This window comes from Cryptomeria japonica, chromosome 7 (genome assembly GCF_030272615.1).
Source record: "Cryptomeria japonica chromosome 7, Sugi_1.0, whole genome shotgun sequence".
Lineage (NCBI taxonomy): Eukaryota > Viridiplantae > Streptophyta > Pinopsida > Cupressales > Cupressaceae > Cryptomeria > Cryptomeria japonica.
Genome location: NC_081411.1, coordinates 583,889,669 through 583,914,076, shown reverse-complemented (window position 1 = coordinate 583,914,076; position 24,408 = coordinate 583,889,669). Strand labels below are relative to the sequence as shown.

Here is a 24,408-nt window from a genome sequence, read left to right as displayed (position 1 = left end):
GGAATAGGGTTTAGGAATTCTATTCTAAAGCCTAGAATGCAAGAAGTAGTGAACAAATTCAGTGGAATCGAACTAGGCAAAGTCTCACCATCATGTCGAATAGATTTTGACACAAGCTTAGTGCAATCATCTAAGGTGTACTTCATAGATTTCAAATTACTACCATCAAACATTGATATTATCCAAGTTGATGCATAACAATGGACGCATAATAATCGAAGTTAAGCTTGCATAATCTTCTAGTTGACCACACATGACACACAATCATTAAGAGGCTAGTGGTATGGATAAATAAATTCCACACAAATATATTCAACAAATTCTTTCATTCAATCTAACAAACTTGAAAGCAAATTCTAATCTAACTTGGAGGAATTAAGAATATTGAATGCAAGACAACACTTAAACAAAAATCACCATCAAGTCGAACAATGATTTTATATTCAAATCTGCAGTATCTACCAACAATTCTCAAAAATCTCTTGCTTACAAATGAGAGGCAATGGGGTTTATATAGAGCCTCAAAAGAAATGAATGGCTTAGATTGATTCAAGATCAACGACCAAGATTACAAGATAAAACCCTAATTAGGGTTTGCTACAACCACCATTACATTGGCCAATGAGAAACGAGGGTAAATAAGATAAATAATATTTCATGGAGTGCCATGTGTCACTTATTCCCTCCTTGAATGAATGTTGACTTGGTACCCTTTGATTGAACAAATGGTGACTAGGATGCCACCTCAACTTGCCTTCTACACTCTATCAATTTGCCTTGTACACTCTTCTTCATAATGTTTGGAATTCCTTATGATACTTTGCATTTCATCCTTATGTTCAGGAATTCCCCATGAACTATTTCCTCATGTTTGAAAAATTTCCCAATCTTGGAATCCTGAAACATTTCCTTCCTTGGCGCTTCTTTGATATTGAAATTCCTTGATGTAGTTCCGGATTTCTTGATGTGAAATCCCTTTGTGCTCATATCTTGAACTTGCTTTCCTTCATTTGTTTATCATCAAGGTGAAGTCCTCTTCATGATTGATCTAGTCCTCATCTTCACCTTCTGGAACCTCTTGTCCAAAAATCCTCTTCCAATATTTGAAGTGTTGATCTTCCTCATCCGCATCGCGTGCATCCTCCTTCACTTCAGGCCTTGATCATCATGCTTCCCTTTCTTGTAACAATCCTACAAAACAAACAAACATTGAATCAAACACCCATGTCATAAACATGATTTCAACCTTGGTGGGAAATCCATCCACATAGGGACGGTTCAGTCCTCAAAACATCCGCATTATCCTTGTCCATTCTTTCACTTGGTGGAAATTTGATGCCAATTTGGATAACTTTGTTATTGATTCGTCCCTTCCTTTGTAATTCTGCCCTTAAGTGGAAATTCGACTCCCATCCAGACTCATTGTCCTTGAAAATCCTTGTCCGATTGGATCATCATTTGATGGAGTGGACATCCGGACACCATTAGGACTTTGTTCCTGACATTTGTCCCAACATGTGATAGGTAATCTTAGGAAATTGCAACACCAATTCTGGAAAATATGAAGGTCCGGATTGAAATTTGGAAAATTCTCCTCAAGAAAACCCGACTTTCAGACTTAGAATGAGTTTGATCACAATAAATAAGTCTGAAGACACCTCTGTAAACTTAGAAAATGTATGATTTGGTGCCCAAAAATGAATGTCCAGGTCTGGAAATATCACTTGGAGGTCTGAAAACACTCAGAAAGTGACTGATTTTGATATCAAAATTGTAATAAAAGTTCGATTTTCTGAGGACCGAGTCTGAATACGCCCTCCAATGTCTGAAAATACCCATAAAATCGTGTATTGAAGTTTGATTTTCTGATTCTCAAGTCTGAATACACCCTCCGAAAGTTTGAAAATAGCTCCAAAAGTCTGAAAACACTGAAAATGATGAAAATCAGTGGCTGGAAGTAGTCACAGCCATGTCACATGCTTGCATTTGAATTATTTTGCCCTTCAAAATTCAAAAATGGTCACATCTGGGCACAACTAGGTGGCTGGAAATGAAGTTTCAGTCTGAAGATAACTCAGAAAATGTCAAAATTGGTGCCCGGAAGTATACCACAATGCTTGGAAAAGGGTGTGGAATAGTCTGGTAAGTCTGAAGACACCCTTGCAAGGTCCAACAATGGCTGCCCAATGTCTGAAGACAACCTGCAACTTCAATAAATCAGTCATTTAAACTTGTCGTAGTCATAGGAAACACCTGTATTTGATGGATTTCACCTTCTCAAAGTGAAGTTTGTCAAATTTGGGCACAAACAAAAAGGCTGGTAAAAAATATCTAAGTCTGAAGACAAATTTGGAAGTGAAGTTTCAGACTTAGATCAGCAATGGAAGCTCCACCAAATGCCCAAAAAAAACTCATAAGGATGATCCGCAAGTGAGATTTCCCAAATGTAGAGGTGGCTGGAAATGAAAATCACTCTGAAGACAACCTGCAAATGGAGTTTCAGACTTGCACCAGCAATGGTGTTCCTCGAAAATGACTTTCCAACAAATCGCCTAGGTATGAAGTGGCTGGGAGCGAAGAAATAATTCTGAAAACGAAGTTTCCAGCCAATAATGGAGGTCAAACCACTACTAGCAATGGCACCCACCAAGGTCTGAAAGGAATGGCAGCCCCTTAACACTCAAAAATATCACCAAAATTCATCAAGATATGGAGGAATCAGCCTCCCAAATAAAATCGCCCAAATTCAGCTATGGCGCCACTTCATAAAAATCGCCCAAGGCATGAAAATCGCCCTCCAAGCTTGCTGTAATGGTCTCCAAAAATGGCGCCCAGGTCTGATTGGGCAAACAAACTCTTCAAATCTGCAACTTAGGTTCCAAAAATGGTGTCCAATGGACACTTGGGTAAAAATTGCCCAACTGGGACCTTCAATCTGCCTTCAATCAGCCACTTAGCCATACGAATTATTAAATGATCATTGCAAATCATTAAATAATTGTTTTAATTTTTTAAATAATCGTCAACACTAGTAAAAACAATTAATTTTGGGTCAATTTATTTAAAATATTTTAAAATTTAGATCAAAATTGACCCTTGGAGGGAAAATCGCCTCATGTTGGGATAAAAATCCCAGTGAAAACTTATTAAAAATCATTAAAATGTCTTGGGAAAAATCGACCCTTGTCTGGACAGTTATCTGGATTCAAAATTGTTAAATTCATCATTGGTGGAAATTCACCTTATGTCTGGAATCACAATCCGCATTAAAATCCTCAAAATCTTGTCATAAAAGTCCTGGTGGAAAATCAGCAGGCATTAGGAATCATGATTTTAGTCATCATTAAAGTCATCCGTAGTCTTGGTGGAAAATCATGGGTCATCGGGAGGAATCCCCACACTGCCAAATTTTCATCTTTCTGGTGGAAAATCGCCCCATGTCTAGATAATGAGTGGGGGAAAAATTGGGTCCATCAGGAATCCAATGGAAATTCACCACCAGTCAGGATTTTGAGTGGGGGAAAATCATGGGTCATCGGAAATGTGGGGGAAAAGCACCTCCCATCTGGAATTTTGACATTTTGACCCTTAGAATATGGATTTTCTTTAGGAATTAAATGATTTAACCACTCAAAATCATCTAGACACTTAGAATTTCATCATTACACATTGGGACTTAGCCAAATTTATCAAAATTTGAGCAAGAAAATAGGGATTCCATCGGGATAAAGTGCAAATTCGACTTGAATAGATTCCTAGGAGGGAGAAAATAACCCCTGAAGGACCTCTTGATGCTTAGGCACAAAAATATCACAGACTTACCACACAGACGCATTTACTCTCAAATGTCAAGGCAACATTAAAACTCAACACTTAGCAAGAATAAATCAAAACCCTAAGGCAACCTCTAGACTTAGGCAAAACTCAGGAGCACATTTTGACATTTTAAACACATGATCCTATTCAAAATTCAAAAACCTTCTCATCGGCAAAGGCAAACACTAGGAAATTAGGCAAAACTTCTACTCTAAAAAGCGAAAAGTGGGGGTCCCCATTTGCAATGGGGCGATGTGTGAAGACATCACAACAGTTCCTTCATTGATGTTTTCGCTGCTAGAGGATGAGATTTTAGTTTTTCTCTCTCATTGCATCAATTTTTTCTTTTTCTTTAATGAATGCCATATTTTTTTTGTCAACCCCTTCTTATTTTGCTCTCCACATAATCTAATTCCATGCCCATTTATGGTACAATAGAGCTTTTATTAGAATAATTAAATCTTTTAGTCAGTTACCTTTTTAATGGGGTTCTATTTTTTAGTTCGTCATTTTAGTTGTCGACTTATTTAGGTTTTTAGTTCGTTTAGTCGTTTAAGTGAAACTATTGCTTCTTTTATAAGATCGCATAGTTTGCTTTTTAGTGTTTAGCTTTTTAGCTTTATTTAGTGTTTTAAGCATTTTAGCTTCATGTTCAAGCTTTAGATTAACAGTTCATTCTTTTTATAACACCTTCTTGTAATTCCTTTATATACGGTTGTATATTCATAATTAATTAATCGGATTATTCAATAATCATTCAAATTATTTTTCATGGTATCAGAGCAGGTCGATTTTAGAGTTAGGCGAATTTTTTAATAAAAATTTGAGGCCTCAACTTGGAAATTTTTTTTCCAGAATTTTTTTTTTAAATTAATTTTTTAATGAAAAAATTGCAGAATTTTTGAAGGGTTTTTCCAAAATTTTCTTTTCAAAAAAATCGAATAGGGTTTTCTTCTGAAAATTTATTGGGCGGATTTTTTGTGGGTTGCCTCTATTTCATTCGTGGGTCTGAAGAATTATGAGTTTTTTTTGCTGGGCGTGTTGTGTTTCGGGACCATTCATCTTTCCCGGACGTGATTTTTTTTTGCAAATGCTGCGTTGACTTCTGCAAGGTTTCTAGTTTAGATAGTGACGTTTCCTTTGTTTCTCTGGGCCTGTATTCTGATCGTGCTACATTTTCGTGTAGCGGATTTTCCTCCACATCTGCACCTCTTGCATTTTTCGGCGCTTGGGTTTTCTTCTTCCGATGGGATTTTTCACAACGCATTTTCCGTTTTTTGGGTGTCTTTCTACGTGGCGGTGGCAGGTTCGAATCCTGTGTGTTTTTTGGTGAAGTTTTTTTTGCGAAGGTTTTATGATACCTGCGATTTTTAGTGTTTTTTTTCCTTTTCACGAATCTCACGATTTTATAGGTTGTGGTATTGTGCGGCTTAGGGCATTGCCTTGTTTTTTTATGTTTCTTTTAACAAAAAATCGCTTTTTTTTTTTAAAAATCAATATTATTTTTTGCAAATTATTATTTTTCTAGTTTTTTTTCAAAAAAATTACAGGTTCTAAATTTGCAGGAAATTTTAATTTTTGGGTTTTTTAGCAAACCTCAAAATTCATGCATTGGGATTCGTGCCTCGAATTCTGCTCCAAGGTTTTAGGTTCTGTATGTAGATATTTCTATTCTGATTTTTTAATCAGATTCTTGTGTCTAGTTTTTCATGCCTTCACAAGGTTGACGTTGTTCAACCTCGGTTTCCATGATGTTATATTTGACCAACATCATGTTGGAACATAGTTAGGAGTTCAATGGTCACAACTACAACACCTGGAAACAACACATGATGACGATATTTGAATATTGTTGCCTTGATCACATTGTTTTGGGCAAGGCCTCTTCCAAGGTTTTCACGATTTTTTCTTGAAAAATTGTCCGAGGGTTTTCACGATTTTTTTTTTTGAAAAATTGTCTTTTTGGGTTTTCACGATTTTTTCTTGAAAAATTGTCTGTTGGCTTTTTTTGATTTTGTCTTCAAAAATCATTTGTAACTCGTGAGGTTCATGTGAGATTTTGGTTATTTTGGTTATGATGGGTGTTCCTATCTTTGGGTTTTTATCATTTTTTTCCGAAAAAACGATGATTTGTGAAATCCAGTTTTCAGGGTTCGACGGTTTTTTCCACAAAAATCGTGTTTTGTTGTAGTTAGGTTTGGGTCATACCTAGAGTTGTTGGGGCAAACATCTGCAACTGTGGTATCTTGCAATCTATTTTGGAGTCGTTGGAGCAAACAGTGCTCAATACTTTTCTTGCAAACGTTTTTGCAGTTTTTTTGTCAAAATCGTGTTTGTTGCTCTTTGGAGGGTTTGTCGATTTTTCCTCAAAATCATGGTTTCAGGCTTAGTAATTCATGTGATGGTTCTATAATTCGCGTGAGGGTTACATCAGTCGGACGAAATCAACTATTCTTTGTCATTAACACTTTGCAGATCCTGGGAGGGTCTCCATAGCAGCAGAGTGTTCTTGCGTTTGTGATCAAAAGACCTGCAGTGTTTTTTGTCAGGTACTTAGTTGATACAATGACCATTAAGGGAGGGTATTAGAATAATTAATTCTTTTAGTTAGCTACCTTTTTAGTTGTTCTATTAATGGTCATTTAGTTAGTGTTGATGTGTGTTTTATGCACATAACATTCAGAATAAAATACCAAAGTACTTTACCCTCTCTTGAACAAAATTACCTCAGATGCCAAGGATAAGATCAACTAAAACGATTCCAAGGTTTCTACAGTCAGGTCTTGACGAGTGGGTAACTCAATGGTCAATGTGAATTGCCATTTTCACTTGGGGACTTAAAAATTGTTCGAATTAGCTTCATTTATCATGAATATGGAATGGGTGTGCTGATAACTTAGGATTTGGCAATGTAGTTCTGGACTCAATTCTAACAAGACTTTCTAAAAAATGGCAAAAGGGAATAGGGTTCAAGAAATCTATTCTAAGCCTAGGAATGTAGGAAATGATGAACAAATTTAATGGAATCAAACTAGGCAAGGTCTCACCATCAAATCGAATAGATTTTGACGCGAGCTTAGTGCAATCATCTAAGGGGTATCTCATAGATATTCAAATTACTACCATCTAACATTGAAACCATCCAAGTTGATGCATAACAATTGATGTATAATAATCAAAGTTAAGTCTGCATAAATTTCCAGTTGACCACGCAAGGCACACTTATAATCAGCAAGAGGCTAGTGGTATGGACTCATAGATTCCACACAAATACACTCAGCAATTCTTTCATTCAATCTAACAAACATGAAAGAAAATTCTAATCTAACTTGGAGGAATTGAGAAGCTTGAATGCAAAACAACACTTGTAAAACAAAATCACCATCAAGTCCAACAATGATTTATATTCAAAAGCTGCATCATATACCAATAATTCTACAAAATCTCTCTCTTACAAATGAGAGGCAATGAGGTATATATAGAGTCTCATACAAAATGGATGGCCAAGATTATATCAAAATCAAGGGCCAAGATCATGCCAACGAAACCCTAGAGTTGCCCTAATTAGGGTTTACATAAAAAATGGAGCCACCAACATATGGCTCAATAGAAAGACACCTAGTCATCAAATAGGGAATCTTCTAGAAGATTCCTCCCTGCATCTCTTTCTCTTCTAGCATACTACAAAAATCTAGCCAATATAGAATCTAATTCCTCCATGGAACTGCTGGTTAAGGTATCTTGATGTAAATCAATCACGTCCAATGCATCCGAGCAAGCATCCAAAGTGTTCTCCCAATCTGGCATGAGCTTTTGCGAATTATGAACATGAATCAACAAAGAGACCAAATCATCTATCTGACTCTTCTTCAAAGAGTCAAACTGATTGAAATACATGAATTTCATTTTGTCTCTCAATTCTGCTAAAGTGTAACCCACTGGCTTCACTGACATCAACTCTCAATAGTTCCTCAATTGAGGCAAGGATCTTCAACTGAATATCATGAATAGATCCTTCCATCTCTGCACAACTTATTTGTGCGTTCTCATAAGTTGATTTCTTCATGGCTAATGAACAATACCAGCCATGGAAATTGTATCTATCTCCATTGTGCACAACATTCTTCTTGATCAATGTGGACTTAGGAATCTTCTTCAAAGCTCTGAGGCGTGGAATAGTCTTCTCCTGAATAGGTTGGAATTATTTCCAAACTCCCTCCAAATACTGTATCCTGAATATGAGCCCTGTTGTCCTGTCAGAAGCTTGGACAAACTGAGTAAGGAAATCGTCCACCTGTCTCTTTGTATTTTCAATCCATTTCTCCACCTTCGAGAGTGTATCTCTCACTCCCTCATAATGTGAATGTAGTCCACGATCAATTGCAATAGGGGAAATAAGGGTGGGATTCTCACGCCTTATCCCTGCAATATACTCTCTAAGTCTGATATTCTCTTCTTCGTACTTCTCTCTTTTCTCTATTTCTCTATCCAATCTCGCATTGATTGCCTTAAGGGTGTCATCAACTTCCTGGAATTCCTGCTCTTTTGTAGTATGGCCAAGGGCAACTGAAGTAATCTGGAAATCCATAGGAGTAGCAATGTCCGTCATCACATTTCCAATAGGAACAACCACCTGCGCAATCCGCATTCTTGTCTCATCTCTAGCTATGTGTGACAAAATCTCAGCTTTCTTAGGTTCTTTCTCCTTATTACTCCTAGCTAAGTTGTCATCAATGTCATCAATAGGCCGTGCCTCTATCATCTTCTTACTTTTCTCCATACTCCTCATTAGCCAATCAGGAATGGTGGCCATCTCCATACCATCATCGAGACATATCTCTCGATCAAGCTCTCTCAATGTCGAGATAACATCATCATCATCATCAGGATTATCCCTGGTCAAATCATATACATTCTTTCCCAAACTAACCTCCAGAAGGACAATAGGGGATCCCGACTGATCATCATCCTCATTAGGTGGAGCAAATGTCGCCGTGGCATGTAAATCCTGAATATTCTCTGGTAATATCACTTTGTTGGAACATTGCTCGGTCTCTTTGTTCTGTTCTAGCACTTCAACTTCCTTGATTGATGAGACACTGAGGGGTAGTGAAGGAATGATAGTCTTTTGTTTTTTCTTCTTAACCTCCTCAATCCTCTTCCCTCTAGCCTTGACTTCTCCTGGTGTGTTCTTCCTTCTCTTGGGAGCTTGACTCTCCTCATTTGCATGAATCCTAATATCACTGATAGTCCTCTGATCATCCTCGGAAGAGGATTCTTCCGGTTTCATCTTTTCATAAGTGAAGGTAACACCCATGTCAACTAACTTGTTCATTTGATGGTCTACCCATCCTCGGGATAAATTCAAGACTTTCTCATCAGCACATTCAAATTTGACACTTCTTGTTCTGACCAATTAGGCAATAGAATTGCCCTCTTCATTTCATTCTCATATTGTGGATGCGTATGATCCTTATCATCTAATACTTGATTAGGAATGAGGAAAAGTCCACACTTCCTCATGAAATCCATTGACATTCTGGACCACATTCTTCTTTTCACTACTTGCTCGTCCATCAGGTTGGCCCAATAATCTTCTATGTCTACCTTGTGGATGAACTTATCTCCCCTGATCCTTCCAACTTTCCTATTCGGATCAAATCTTTCTCTTTTCTTATATGTTGCAAATTGATAGAATGTAAGTTCCTCACTTGCTGTGCTAGCTGTTGCGGCGGATCGACAAACCTCTAATGTCTTCCCCACTGAAATAGGAAATGACATGCCCGTTCTATGCTTCTCCTTTTGGATAGAATCAAACTCCAGAAGCTGTCTCACCACTTCCAACAAGATCATCCTGTCAGAAGGATACCTAGGAAGCCTGTAAGGTTTAGATTGAAATCCATTAATCCTCAGGTATGTGAAAGTGGGAAACTGTATGTAACATGATCCATATTTCTCTATTAGCTCCGTTGCCTCCTTGGACAACCTTTTGTGGATTCTGCCTTGCAACATTCGTGTTATGTACATAGTGAATGTATCATTCACTCTCTTATAATCTTCAATTCGATACATGTTCAGCTATGGATAGCACTTAGAACTCCTGAATTGTCCTTGTCCATTCCCGACTTCATCTTTGCATATCAATCCCTTGTAGGTAACAAATCGTGCAAGCAGGTACACCAAATAAGAAGTCATGGCGAGTGACTTGGACCGCTCCACATTCCTCAATTGAAAATCTAGATTGTCACTTATGATTTTAGACCAATTGATCAACGTTCCTTTTAGACAATCCTGGATGAAATAGAACATCCATCCATCGTATATTGCATCCTGCGGCATCCCCATCACTCGGTTAAGCAAGAATACTAAATCACTATATTCATCTTTGAAGTTTGTGCACATGAGTGTCTTGGGAGCCTTGGAATGATGAGTCCTAGGCTCGATCATCCACTCCTTGTTCACTACGGTCTTGCACGCATCCTCTTCTTCTTATATCTTTCTTCATGTTCATCCTTAGTTATATTTTTCATGTTCGCTCCACGTGGAATTCCAAACACCTCAGCAATCGCATTCTTAGCAAGGTAGGCAATGATGGCACCCTTAGGAGTGTTGATCATTCAGGAGTGAGGATCATAACATCGTGCACACTCGAGGATAAGATCACTGCACTGTATGGACTGCGGAAATCCAACGGCCTGATAAATGCATCACTGCACTGTATGGACTGAGAAAATCCAGCGGCCTGATAAATGCATCACTGCACTGTATGGACTGCGGAAATCCAACGGTCTGATAAATGCCACTCTTCATAATGTTCACATAAGCTGGAGAAGGAATCTGGCTTCCAATTCCGAATATTCGCTGCCGCATCTGGCCAATGTTCAGGAAATGCATGTTTGTGTCTGTAATCTCCTTTCATCTGGACGACATCTTTGATTCTGGATAGAATCCCGTCTCAACTATCTTCTGTTGTTCCCTCCGCATGCGAATTCCTGACTTCAACATCGTACCTGTACGAAGATAGAAGTTAGAACTTCGGAAAATCAATCCTAACATAAAAATTCTAATTTCCTAATGATTTAGACAAATTTGGGTATGGAAATCAGAAAACTAATCCACATTCTCAATAGATTTCAACAATAGAATGCAAAATGTGACAAGGTTAGGGTATAAAACCCTCATGAAATTCATTAAAATCAATAATTTTTAGACCAAAGTCTGAAGACACCTCCTTATACTTAGAAATTTTATCCAAATTAGAGTGCAAAGGACTATACCGGATCAAGAAATGACTACGGAAAGGTGTGAAAAGGAGTATTTTCACACAAAAAATGTCTGAGGACACCCTTCCGAGGTCAACAATGGCTGCCAACAAGTCTGAAGACAACCTGCAACTTCACAAATTAATCTCTAAAATACATGTTGCAATTACCCGAATGTGCACAAACTCGATGCAAATCGATTTTCCAAGGCAAACATGGGAAAATGTGAGTATGTATGTAGGATTGGAAATGAAAACTTAGTTTGAAGACGAGTTTTCAGACTTACCAGCACCTCTAGGAATGATAGCAAACTCAGAAAATGGCCCCGGAATGAAACAAAAATGCTTCCTAAATGAATTCGCCAAGTTAGGTAGGTGGCTGGAAATGATAGTTTTTTGAGGACAGCCCCCCACAACAAAGTTTCAAACCTGCAACAATGACGGATAGCCCTGAAAATGTGCTAAAAGCATCCCCAATCAGCCTCCAGACAAAATCGCCTTATGTAGAATTGAGGTAGACATAAAATATATGTCTGAAAATCGATTTTCCAGCCAACAACGGAGGTCACACAAGTCTGAAAAAAAATGATGTGTTTCAGGTCTGAGAACAATTATCAGCAAGTTTCTAGCAATGGCGCCACCACCCAAGGAGGAAAATCGCCAAAAATGGAGGTGAAAACCTCTCTAAACAAAAAAATCACCTTCTCCAAAAATGGCGCCACCCTAGCAAAAATCGCCAAGTCTGAAAAATTATGCAAGAATTTCCCTCCAATGGCAGCCAACACAAATCGCCTAAGGCTGGAAATGAAGGAAATGATCAATGGAAACAACTTCAGCCTTCAATGTGTCAACTTGACACATAAAAAATTCGCTAGTTGGAGGAAAAATTGCCAAAGTAAGCTCACACTTGGCAAATATAATAATATTATAATGCTGGACTCTCTCTTTTAAACTTGCTTTCACCTTGAACTTTCACCACATAGGCAATTTGGGATAAAACATTTGTATTTATACTTGCCTGGCAAAAGTCAATTTGCTTCTAGAAGGCAAAATTCATTTAACGTTTATTGCAAATCATTTATTAATTGTTTTTATTATTATTTTAAATAATCGTCACACTTTGTAAAAACAATTAAATTTGCGGGCGATTTATTTAAAATATTTCAAAATTCGAATCAAAATGGCCAACAAAGGGAAAATCGATTTTAGTTGGGACAAAAATCCCAATAAAAATCATTAAAAATTATTAAAATATACCCTTCAAGGGAAAATCGCATCATGTAGGGATAAAAATCCCTATAAAAAATTCATCAACTTTGCACAAAATGGGTCCAGGGGAAAATTGATTCATGTCTGGAGTTGGCGAAAAAAAAAACAGCTTCGGGGGAAAATCGACCCCGGTTTGGATAACAATTCGGACTCAAAAATCTTCAATTTGCACTTGTCCGCACTAAAATCCACAAAAAGTCGTCATGAAAAGCTCTGTTGGAAAATCAATAGTCATCAAGAATTCTCATTGAAATCATCCGCAACTTCATCCACACTGCCTTAGGGGAAATTCGAAGGTAGTCATGAAAATTCCCAACACTTGGACAAAATTTAATCATCTTGGTGGAAAATTGCCCCTAGTCTGGATTTTGAGTGGGGGAAAAACAAGGCATGTCTAGATTCCAAGGGAAATCCATGTCCAGTCTAAATTTTGAGTGGGGAAAATCATGGGTAGTCAGGAATATGAGGGGAAAAGCACCTCTAATCTGGAATTTTGACCTTTTGACCCTTAGAATATCGATTTTCATCCGGAATATGATGATTTTTTAACTCAAAACCACTAGGAAACTTCAAAACTTAATAAAACTCATCTGGACATAGGCAAATTCACCAAAATTTGGTCAAAACACAAGGGAACCTATCGGGATAAAGTGCAAAATCAACTTGAATAATTTCCTAGGAGCGAAAAAACAACTCCAAAAGGTCCTAAAACACCTTAGCACTTTAAAATCACTGACGGGGACGTTCAAAAACACATTAATGCTCAAAAGGTCTACACTTAGACAAAATTAGGATCATTTAAAATTTCAACTTTACGTGCTTGATCCTATAACTTCAAAAACCCTAAACGACAATTAGGCATGATCAAAAATCCGAGACTCAGGCACGGGAACTCAAAATTGCCCACTATGTTGCCAAAACCCTAAACTAACCAACGCGGAAAGCAGGAAAAGAGGGGGTACCTGTTTGCAATGGGGCGATGTGTGAAAAGGTCACAACAATTAGTCATTTAGCTTTTTAGTTCGTCATCTTAGTTGTTGACTTATTTAGCTTTTTAGTTCATTTAGTCTTTTAAGTGAAACTATTGCTTCTTTTATAAGAACACATAGTTTGCTTTTTAGCTTTATTTAGCGTTTTAGCTTCATGTTGAAGCTTTATATTAACGGTTCGTTCTTTTTAGAACACCGTCTTGTAATTCCTTTATATACAGTTGTATGTTCGTAATTAGTTAATCGGCTTATTCAATTATTTTTCAGCTTTCACTTGACTATATAAGCTCTTAAATTGGACTCTGCACTCGTTACAACTCCAAGTAAAAGCCCCACCTCCTAGGAGATGATTGAATATCGTAACATGTTGCCATAGAGTAGATGCTTGATCATATTTAAAATGTTTGTTTGTCACAATGCTCACTGAACTTGTACTAGTGGCTTTTCCAAATAAATTGCAATTTGCTGTTATAAGAAATTATAAAATTTTAAATAAAATAAAAATAAAAATGCAACCCTACAATATGTATAAAGTGATTAAAGTTCAAAACAAACACCAAAAAACATTGTAAAAAGCTGTTGAAATTTTATTTTTCCCAGAAAACTTGTTTATTTTTAACTTGAAAAATTCATTAAAAAACTAAAATAATTAGTTAAAAAAACTTACCTTAAATGAATAGATCTCCTTTGTGCAAGCTATATTCACTCCCCTGGCACTTTGTGATTGTTCTCCTTTAGAAGAAACCAGCCTGCCTTTAAAAATGCAAAAATGACTTTAACAAGAATGAGATTTTGTGAAATGGAGTTGTTTTTGTAAAATGAGGGGTGAGTTTTAGGTAAAATAGCTTTTAGTTTTTTTTTCAATATTTTTTGGTTTAAAAAATGTTTTTTGATTTGGTTTTGGTGGTCGTTTCTATTGGCATGCCTGCAAGAGCACTTTGGAGCAGCTAGGGAGTGTCCAGTCACTCCAGACAAACTCCTGTTGCCGATCCCACTTCTGGCTTGCTTGGATATGTGTCCAGGACCCTATATAGCTGAAACCGACAACTTAGATAATATGTCAAGCTTTCTTTAATAGTTCCAACAAGACCTACTAATAACTTAAGTTTTTCCTTATGGTTTCTTCTCCTCCTTCCACTTCACTCCTTTGACCTCTACATCTCTTTAAAATGGCCTCATGTCTCTACTTTAGCTTTCATGATCCTTTCCTAGTCAACACCTCCCTCATCCCTCATCATCCCTTATCCTCTTCTAAACACTATTTATTCAACACAACTCTGTTTCACCTTCTGTTTCCTGTCTGCCTCTTAGCATCCACACCCTTTTGTATGTTCATCCTCTTGTTTACTTCATATCCACCCTTCCCTCGCATTTGTTTTCCTTTCTTCTTACCCGACACATTTCTTTCACATTTTTACCTTCAACCATGAGATGTGGCCATGTTACTCTAATTGACTCTTTTAAACGGTCTTTAAGCTCTTGCATGAGTCAATTCAGCGATTTTCTCTGGTCAGTGAATCTTAACAGATCTTTCTCCCTTGCTCACAATGCCAATGCTCCCACATCATCTTGGGCACTTTTTTCTCCTATTTTCTCATACAAAAACTGAAGAATCATAATGATATTTAAGTCAGTGACTGACAATGATCTATTGGGTTTCTGAAGGAATTCTAAAGGAATTTGCACTCCATGTTAATGTACAAGCAAGGTAAAGGATTCAAGGAACCCATCAAATTTTTTGTTAATTAACTCATATAAATGGTTATCATGCACCATTCATACATTTTAACTCAAAAAGGGATCCATCATGATCTTTTATTAATCCATAGTACCACCTTTATCATTAAAACCATAGATGAAAAACTCGGATTTTGCAATAACTCGGCGAGGCCAAAAAAATTTAAAAACTCGGGACTCGCCAAAACTCGGCAAAAAACTCGGCAAAACTCGGCAACTTTATCGAACATTTGAAAATACATTTTTTTTTAATATATAATTCAAAAACACACATTTACACCAAATTTGTATAACATATATGATTTCCATGATATATAAATCAAATTTTTTTGGTAATACATAGCAACAAATGCAAGTATCATAGCATAAACCAAAAACCAAGTGCAACATATGTATAAGAGTTCAATACATATCAACGTTTCATAGTGACAGTCTCATAGAGTTATAGAGTCATAGACCACAAAACAAGAACCTCTGAAATTCTGATTACATATCAAGTTCAAAGTTTGGTATCAATGAAATTATGAAAATAAGAAATCATAAATTGCGTCTACGACTAAAGCTCAAAATAGATTGTGGCCGCTGGGTGGGTGGTGCTGAAGTAGTGGCAACATCCTCAACACTAACAGGTGCCTCTTCTGCATGATCAACCTCCTGCTCCTCCTCACGTGCTGCCACTTCCGCATCCCATTCCTCTCCTGCCCTCTCCAACTCACTCAGCTGCTCATTAGTAAGGAATGGATCCAAATCATTATCAACATCATCAGGAGAAGCAACCCATTCTGCTGCATATGGATCAATGTCATCCAAGTCAAGTGCTTCATGTGAATCTTGCCCTAGCACCTTCTTCTCATGTAATCGAATGTTGTACCGCACATAGACAAGATCATTCAAGCGTTGTTGAGTCAACCTATTGCGCTTTTTTGTGTGGATGTTCTCAAAAACACTCCAGTTGCGCTCACAACCAGAAGCACTACAAGGCTGTGATAATATGCGGATGGCAAGCTTTTGAAGATTAGGCGTTGTGGCACCATAATCTTCCCACCACAAATCTGCAAGGATACAAAATGTGATTTATAACTTGTAAAGATTTCAATAATCTTAAAGAGAGAAATAAATGGTAAAAATTAAACATATGTTTTTTTTTACCTGGTCGTAAGGTGGCTCTCCTACGTTTGCAATCAGGTGAAGAAAACAATTCCCCTAAGGCCTTCTTATAACTCTGCAACTCATCAAGTATCAGGTCTCGAAGGATCTCATCATCAACTAATCTCCGAATGCATGTGTCAAGGCCAATTCTAACCTCTGCATCTGCTTTGAAACTCGGAGAGTAAAAAAACTTGGGATTCAAGAAGTAGGCAGCAGCATGAATATGTTGGTGGAGTTGATGGTTCCACCTCCGATCAATTATGTGCCATATGGGTTCATACTTGGTCTTGTTTGACCCATACAAGTGTTGAATCGCCTCTTTGGCCTTATCCATGGCCTCATATAGATACCCCATGGAGTTATGATCCCCATCCACCATTCGTAGCACCCTCACCAACGGTTCCGACACCTAGATATAAAAAATCTAACAAAATCAGCAGATTGAAATATTAGAAAATTAAATAATAAATCATCAATTAAAGTTTCAAAACTTACATTGATGATCTCCTCCACCATCTTGGCAAAATTAGTATCAAAAATGGCAATCACAACCTTCTCTGCTTCAGGCTTTGTAGCATAAGGACTCCCCAACCATCTTTCACTCACGAACATCCGCTTCAGGTTGGGCAATGTAGCAAGTATGCTCTGCAAGGTGAGGAAATTGGTAGCAAAGCGTGTGACCCCCGACCGCACAAGATCCTTACCTTCAGTGTGTTCTCTCATAAGATTCAGGACCCATGTGTGATTGTAGATGTATTTGGTGATATTCCTTCCATCTTCAACCACTTTCTTTACCCAACTTAGTTTCCCTATGTCCTCAAGGAGCAAGTCAAGACAATGGGCAGCACAAGGGCTCCAAAATAATGTCGGATGTCTAGCCATTAGAAGTTTGCCGGCTGCCACATATGCAGCTGCATTATCAGTCACAACTTGGATGACATTCTGCACTCCCACATCCATCACCACTTCATCCAACATGTTGCACAAGGTCTCCGCATTCTTCACTTCATTGGAGGCATCAATTGATTTTAAAAATACTAACTGTCCTCCTGAAGCAACTAGAAAGTTGATGAGTGTCCTGTTCCTACCATCTGTCCATCCATTAGAAAGAATGGTGCAGCCATTCTTTTCCCAAATAGTCCTTTGCTCTTCCACTAATGCATGAGTGTTTTGGACCTCATCCTGCAATAACGGTCCACTTACCTCGTAACGGCTTGGGGATTTGAACCCCTTACCTGCCACAGTCAACGCGGTGACCAATTGGTCCCAAGATGGACTAGAAATAGCATTGAACGGAACATCGTTGTAGATAAAAAATCTAGCACACGCCACCTTGGCTTGTTGGTGAGCCTCTTTATTCCATGCAGTGCCAAGCAATCCAGGTTGTGCACTAGGAGTGTTACGTGGAATAAAGAAGTTTTCCATGTTGCTGTCCAAAGTTCCCTTTGCTCGTATCCGTGGCCCAAGGGAAGAACCAGATGTCCCCACATCTGTATGTGACCCCATGGAACTCAAATCTGCCCTTGGGGCTGCCATTGCCTCTGCTGTTCTCTTTTTTGTTGCCTTCCTTTGATCATATGCTTCAAGTGTTGCTATTGCATCTCTCGTAGCCTCTTCAGTACATTCCGTACAGCTTGTGGTATCTCGGCATTGAATTTTTGCAAGGTGATATTTGAACCTATTAATGCCACCTTTTACAATTTTTTTGCAATGGTTGCAAAAAACATCTCCTCGTTTTGGACCTGGTCTCCCATGTTTCCAACAAGGGTCTCTCTTTTTGCCACCAACTTTAACTGTAGAAGTTGAATCCATTTTCTTTCAAAAAGATGTGGAAAAGAACCTAGCAAAAGAGAGGCAACATTTAGAGATAAATAACATTGTTACCAAAAAAAATCACAAACATCCAAAAATTACAATGACTGTATAACTGTATTTATTTACAGTCAAATTAGATGACTCTCTAAAATTAAAATTTTTAATTGGTTGTGTATTTTTTTAAGTTTTTAACTTCAAATTTAAATTTAAATGAAATACTTTAATACACATTGACATTACACAGTTGACAGTCATTTCAAATGACTATGAGTATTTCACAATTGACTGTGTAATACACAGTCATTAATTACAATGTACATTAATGATTAATGTATTACACAGTCATCAGTCATTTGAAAATGACTATGTATTACACAGTCATTTCAAAATTTCAAATGACCGTGTATTACACAGTCATCAGTCATTTGAAAATGACTGTGTATTACACAGTCATCAGTCATTTGAAATTTTGAAATGACTGTAATGACTGTGTATTACACAGTCATTTGAAAATGACTGTGTAATACACAGTCATTTCTCATTTGAAATGACTGTAATGACTGTGTATTACACAGTCATTTGAAAATGACTGTGTAATACACAGTCATTTGGAAATGACTGTGTATTACACAGTCATTTCAAATGACTGATGACTGTGTAATACACAGTCATTTGAAAATGAATGTGTATTACACAGTCATTTGAAATGACTGTGACTGTGTAATGATGACTGTGTAATACACAGTCATTTGAAATGACTGTGACTGTGTAATGATGACTGTGTAACACACAGTCATTTGAAAATTTGAAATGACTGTGTATTACACAGTCATTTGAAAATTGAAATGACTGTGACTGTGTAATACACAGTCATTTGAAATGACTGTGACTGTGTAATGATGACTGTGTAATACACAGTCATTTGAAAATTTGAAATGACTGTGTATTACACAGTCATTTGAAAATTGAAATGACTGTGATTGTGTAATGATGACTGTGTAATACACAGTCATTTGAAAATTTGAAATGACTGTGTATTACAGTCATTTGAAATGACTGTGACTGTGTAATACACAGTCATTTTCAAATGACTGTGTATTACACAGTCATTTCAAATGACTGATGACTGTGTAATACACAGTCATTTGAAATGACTGTAAATTGTAATTACTAATTACTAATGATTGTGTATTACACAGTCATTTGAAATGACTGTGACTGTGTAATACACAGTCATTTGAAATGACTAAGACTGTGTAATACACAGTCATTTTCAAATGACTGTGTATTACACAGTCTTAGTCATTCGAAATAAAACAATACAAAAAGATACCTGGTTGTGCGTGCAAATGCAAACAATACAGTCATTTTGATTGTGTAATACACAGTCATTTCAAATGACTGTGTATTACACAGTCAAAATGACTGTGTATTCGAAATAAAACAATACAAAAAGATACCTGGTCGTGCGTGCAAATGCAAACAATACAGTCATTTTGACTGTGTATTCGAAATAAAACAATACAAAAAGATACCTGGTCGTGCGTGCAAATGCAAACAATACAGTCATTTTGACTGTGTAATACACAGTCATTTCAAATGACTGTGTATTACACAGTCAAAATGACTGTGTATTCGAAATGAAACAATACAAAAAGATACCTGGTCGTGCGTGCAAATGCAAACCCTATGCAAATCGCGTGGCGTTTTTTGCCTTCCGGAGTCGCGCGAGCCGCGAAATGGAATAAAGACTTCGGTTTTTTTTTTGCCTGCGACTTAAGTCGCGTTTTTCTCGCATTTTGTGCCACGTTTCGGGCGGGTTTTGGCCATTAACGGCGATTATTTGCCAAAAAAATCGCGGCGAGTATATAAAAAAATCGCCCCGAGTATTTCCGCGATTAACTCGCGCGGGATTATGGATCGCGATTACTCGCGAGTTTTTGAATTGCTCGCCGAGTTTTTCATCTATGATTAAAACAACACATGGAGAATTATCACACTCATATAAGCTCACACTAAAAACTCTCACAGCCCAACACCTTGTTAGCCCTGGCTAATGCTCATTGTGCTTCTGTTCTTTGTGCGAACTCCCATGACAACTCTTTGCAAAGTCATTAACGCCCAAATTAATGAGACTGAGAATGGAAAACAGTGACAATATTGACTACTACAGTGATGATGAATGATGGCTGTTTGCTTATGAATATTTGTCCCTTGAAGGTGTGCCTTTCAAATGTAGCTAAGCTGTAGGATTCTTATATCAGACATATCAGCAAACAATCTTCTACCTCACATCATCTTATGACGATAATATTGGAAGTCTCTGTAATAATCATTAAACCAAAGACCCTATAAAGACTCAAAGATCATAATTTCTTGCCTAGAATTCTCGTCAAGCACCTCCTGATATGATGGCATTTGGTCTTATGATGAGCCTCAGGATCCTTGCCAAGGATATAAAGGCAGATGAACACAGAAATATAGCACTCATCCAGATGTAATGGTATACTAAAAAAAACTATTCAACTCCTCTCAACATTTTAATACAAAACCTACTCCTCACCCCCATGCTTCACAGATCCCAAATTACAAGGGTTTATACCCTTGAGGAGTTATGTCTACTCTTCAATTCCATGCTACAATAGCACCTTCCACCTAATTACCCTTGAAGGGAGTCCTGACTTTGTTAAACAACAAACTCATTATGGTACCCCACAGTTTATTGGGTTCTTGGATTCCCTTCATATTTAATTTTTTTTATAACCTTATGCACAATTCCCCACACTCCCAAGATCCTCACCAATCTTTAAAGCTTCCATTGTTGGTTTTTTCACAGAAGTTAGTGACAAAAGAATGAAGGCATTCAACATGGCTTTGAGTAACCAGATTGTTGTGGGTTGCAACCAGTTCCAACAGCACTGTGTTAACATTCTAGAAGATATTATCTGCAGAGATCCTGCTAATAGGAGGTATGCACAGCCTAGCCAGGAATTTGGGTACTACTCATTCCCCAATTAAAGTACATAGTACACCTCTGCAAGCTCAATCTACAGATGGCACTCCACCTCACATCAACCATCTGCATCCTGCATCGCAAATTTATCAGGTTCACCGTTTTGGGATTCTGCAGCGAATCTGAGGATCTTTCAACCTACTCATAAAGTTGGATTTAGAAACCAGCCTTTATTTTGTTTAGTGTTGTTTTAATTATCTACGACATAACAATTTTTTCTCTCTGTCTTGCTTAAGACAGCTAGCATGTGTGTAACATCTGTCTGCTGCTGTTTTTCTTCCTCTATGCTCAATAAATTCTCTACTCTATGTGTCCAGTGAGGCTCTCATGTGGAAGTTTGGTAACCCATCTTTTAATTAATACATATTTGCCTTACCTATCTTACTGGCAGTGTTTACCTTTGTATCCGAGGTATACTTTAAGAGATAATAGCATGACTTTCCTTCATACAGATAAAATGTTCATGCCCTTTTTTACACCTAGCCACAACCAGAAATGAGTGTAATTCCAATACTCAGGCCATATTTGGTTCTCATTGCATTGCTTGATCTCAGGAGATTCATAAGCATGAACCTGTCCTTACAAGAGCCATTAATATGGGACTAGTTCCAGTATGCTTGATCAATCCACCAATGATGTTGAAACCCAGGGGGATGCTTTACAGGAGGAAGATACAGCCCCCAATGTTATGTGAAAAGCCTCCAGCATTTGGATGTCAAGAAATTGGGGAATCATGAAAACCAAATACCTCTCTTAGGAGAGACTGCATTGTGCAGTCGAATTCCTATGCCAAGAAACAGGGAGTGTATTCAACAACTGATGCATTTGTTGTAAGATCCAATCGAACACTTGTTTTAGGAGGTCATACAATGGAAGTAGCACAAAATAGGCCTCATAAGCATCGGCACCCTCAAGCAGGCAGTTTTAGCACCACCAAATGCCTGACCACTGATTGGAATGCTCCAACCTACTGACATATCACACAAATACATGGGATCCTATGGAGGTTGGTGAGGGATCTGATCCAAAGAAATAGGGCCCTGTGGGACACAAGAATAACATTCGTGCTCAGGAGTTTCTACGAAGTAAAATCTCTACGACTACACAGATTTTGCACAAAAAGACAACAGGGCTTTTTGTAAGTTTCTTAGTATCTTTCATATCTTCAGTCCCATATGTTCTATTGGTAGCCTGTTAGTTTTTCTCTTGCTATTTTTGGACGATACAGTAGGATCTGATAGATGAGAGACAGCTGATCTTTCAAGATCACTTTCCAAAGCTGAGACAGTTATAGCTGCTCATAATTATTTCTTTATATCTTTCTATATATATATATAGCCCTTGGAACTAATGTGGAGCTGTGTGCTTCAAAATGCTTTTTGTTTGTAAGGGATATTTAGGGTATCTGCCTTCGAGTAAATACTATCGTTGGTCCATTGATGTCAAGTTTGGCATATGCAAATAAGATCTCTTTTTTTTTGGATTGTGAGAGGCAAAAATTACATATGCTGTTGCTCTTATTCAAGCTTTTAACAATCGTTTATAAGTGCAGTGATTGTAGTTGTTAACTAATTGTGTATACGATAGAGTACTTTGTTTTAATTGTATTCCTAACAATAATTAAAAGCATTAAAGTGTCTGCTAGAACCTCAGTATTTACGGTTTTCCTGACAACTACAATATGATTCTACAAGTAACATTATTCCTATAATTTGCAGTCATACTATCATCTTTGAATTTTAAAAAAAATATATACTTATTGTGTTTAATGTGGGTGCCTAATTCAGCCTTATCGTTTTGACATTGAACAGCTTATGAATTATCTAAGAAGGAAGGGAAGGTTGGAACCCCTGAGCGACCTTTGTCTGATCTTGGGTTTTTGAGTTACAGAGGATATTGGACAAGGGTTCTTCTTGATATTTTGAAGAAACATAGGGGTAATATATCAATCAAGGTATGAATTGTGATATTCTTATGTTTTAACTATTATTAAGTAATGCAAATGCATTTCAGGAGCTCTGCATTGATTCATCCTTGATCCGTATAATCTTATTCTAGGAACTAAGTGATATGACAGCTATCAAGGTAGAAGATGTTATCAGTACGCTGCAGGTTCTAGATCTTATTCAGTATCGAAAAGGACAACATGTTATTTGTGCCGATCCCAAGGTTTTAGATCGTCACTTGAAAGCTGCTGGTGTTGCTGGTTTGGAAGTTGATGTTTCTAAGCTCATCTGGACTCCCTACAAAGAACAATGTGGATAAATTTTTAATCTCATTGGCAGTAATTTCTTTTATCAAAATTCTTTGTGAAAAGGCATTTTGTACAAGAATATCAGTTTCTTGTGCATCCTCTTGATGGGGAGTGTGTGAAAATTATTTCTGCTTAGAACATTTGTAATATTGTTTCTGTTTGTCATCTGCCATGCTCCTAATGTGAGGAATGCACCTTTTGATTTAGTGAAAGGCTAAAAGTCTGATCTTGGCAGTATGCGATAGTTTGTTGTCATTTAGGGTTGATTTAAATAACATTGTAGCATACAGATACATTGGTTTAGGGAAAATTGTATTTGCCCTTTATTTTAACAGCGATGATTGAATTCTATTCTACTGAACAAGGATTAAAAAGAAACGTTTCCTTTTAAAATGAAATTATACGATTCGACAGCAGTATTCCTTTAAATGTTATTCTGTTCTCGTTAGAAATTCCAGTCTTATGTTTTCAAACTATATTTCAATATACTCTATCAGAGGTAGATGCTTCACCCCCGGGTTGAGTTCTATTCTACTGAACAAGGATGAAAAAGAAACGTTTCCTTTTAAAATGAATGATACGATTCAACAGCAGTATTCCTTTAAATGTCATTCTGGTCTCGTTAGAAATTTCAGTCTTATGTTTTCAAAATACTCTATCAGAGGTAGAGGCTTCACCCCAGGGTTGGATTGTTCGTTGAACCTCCTTCCTTCATTCACCCTCGATTGATTGTTGAGAAAGGAAGGCCCACACAATTGATTGATTGGCTGTCCTAACTAAGGCCTGGGGAGGAGCCATCCTTCGTTTCTATCCAGTTACCCGGCTGTTACCATCTCCTTCATTAGCGAGATCTCCCCCAGTGAGAAGAGCTTCCCATCTCCTTCTCCTACCCACACCCCCTCATTGGATTGTTCGGAAGGAAGGCACTACCCACCCTTTATAGTTCCTTAACTACAGCCCCACTGACCGTTATTAACGAGGGAGGGAGGCAGCTTATCCATCCTCACCCCCGGGTTATATCAGTTAATAGAGTTTTCTGAGAGCTTTTTTAAAATCAGGTGTCCGATGCTTCCACATTAATTTCAAATCTACTTGGAAATGTATT

The 24,408-nt window shown here is 37.5% G+C and overlaps 1 protein-coding gene across 2 annotated transcripts in view; it reads left to right on the top strand.

The window, feature by feature from the left end:
- Positions 1-23,719, top strand: part of LOC131048541 (histone acetyltransferase of the MYST family 1) — a 103,549-nt gene extending 79,830 nt beyond the window's left edge. For both annotated transcript variants that reach the window (XM_057982536.2, XM_057982528.2), the window contains 2 exons: positions 22,861-23,003; positions 23,108-23,719. In XM_057982536.2, the coding sequence (XP_057838519.2) occupies positions 22,861-23,003; positions 23,108-23,314 (350 nt within the window). In that variant the 3' untranslated portion in view covers positions 23,315-23,719. The remainder of the gene's footprint in view (positions 1-22,860; positions 23,004-23,107) is intronic.
- Positions 23,720-24,408: the final 689 nt, after the last annotated feature.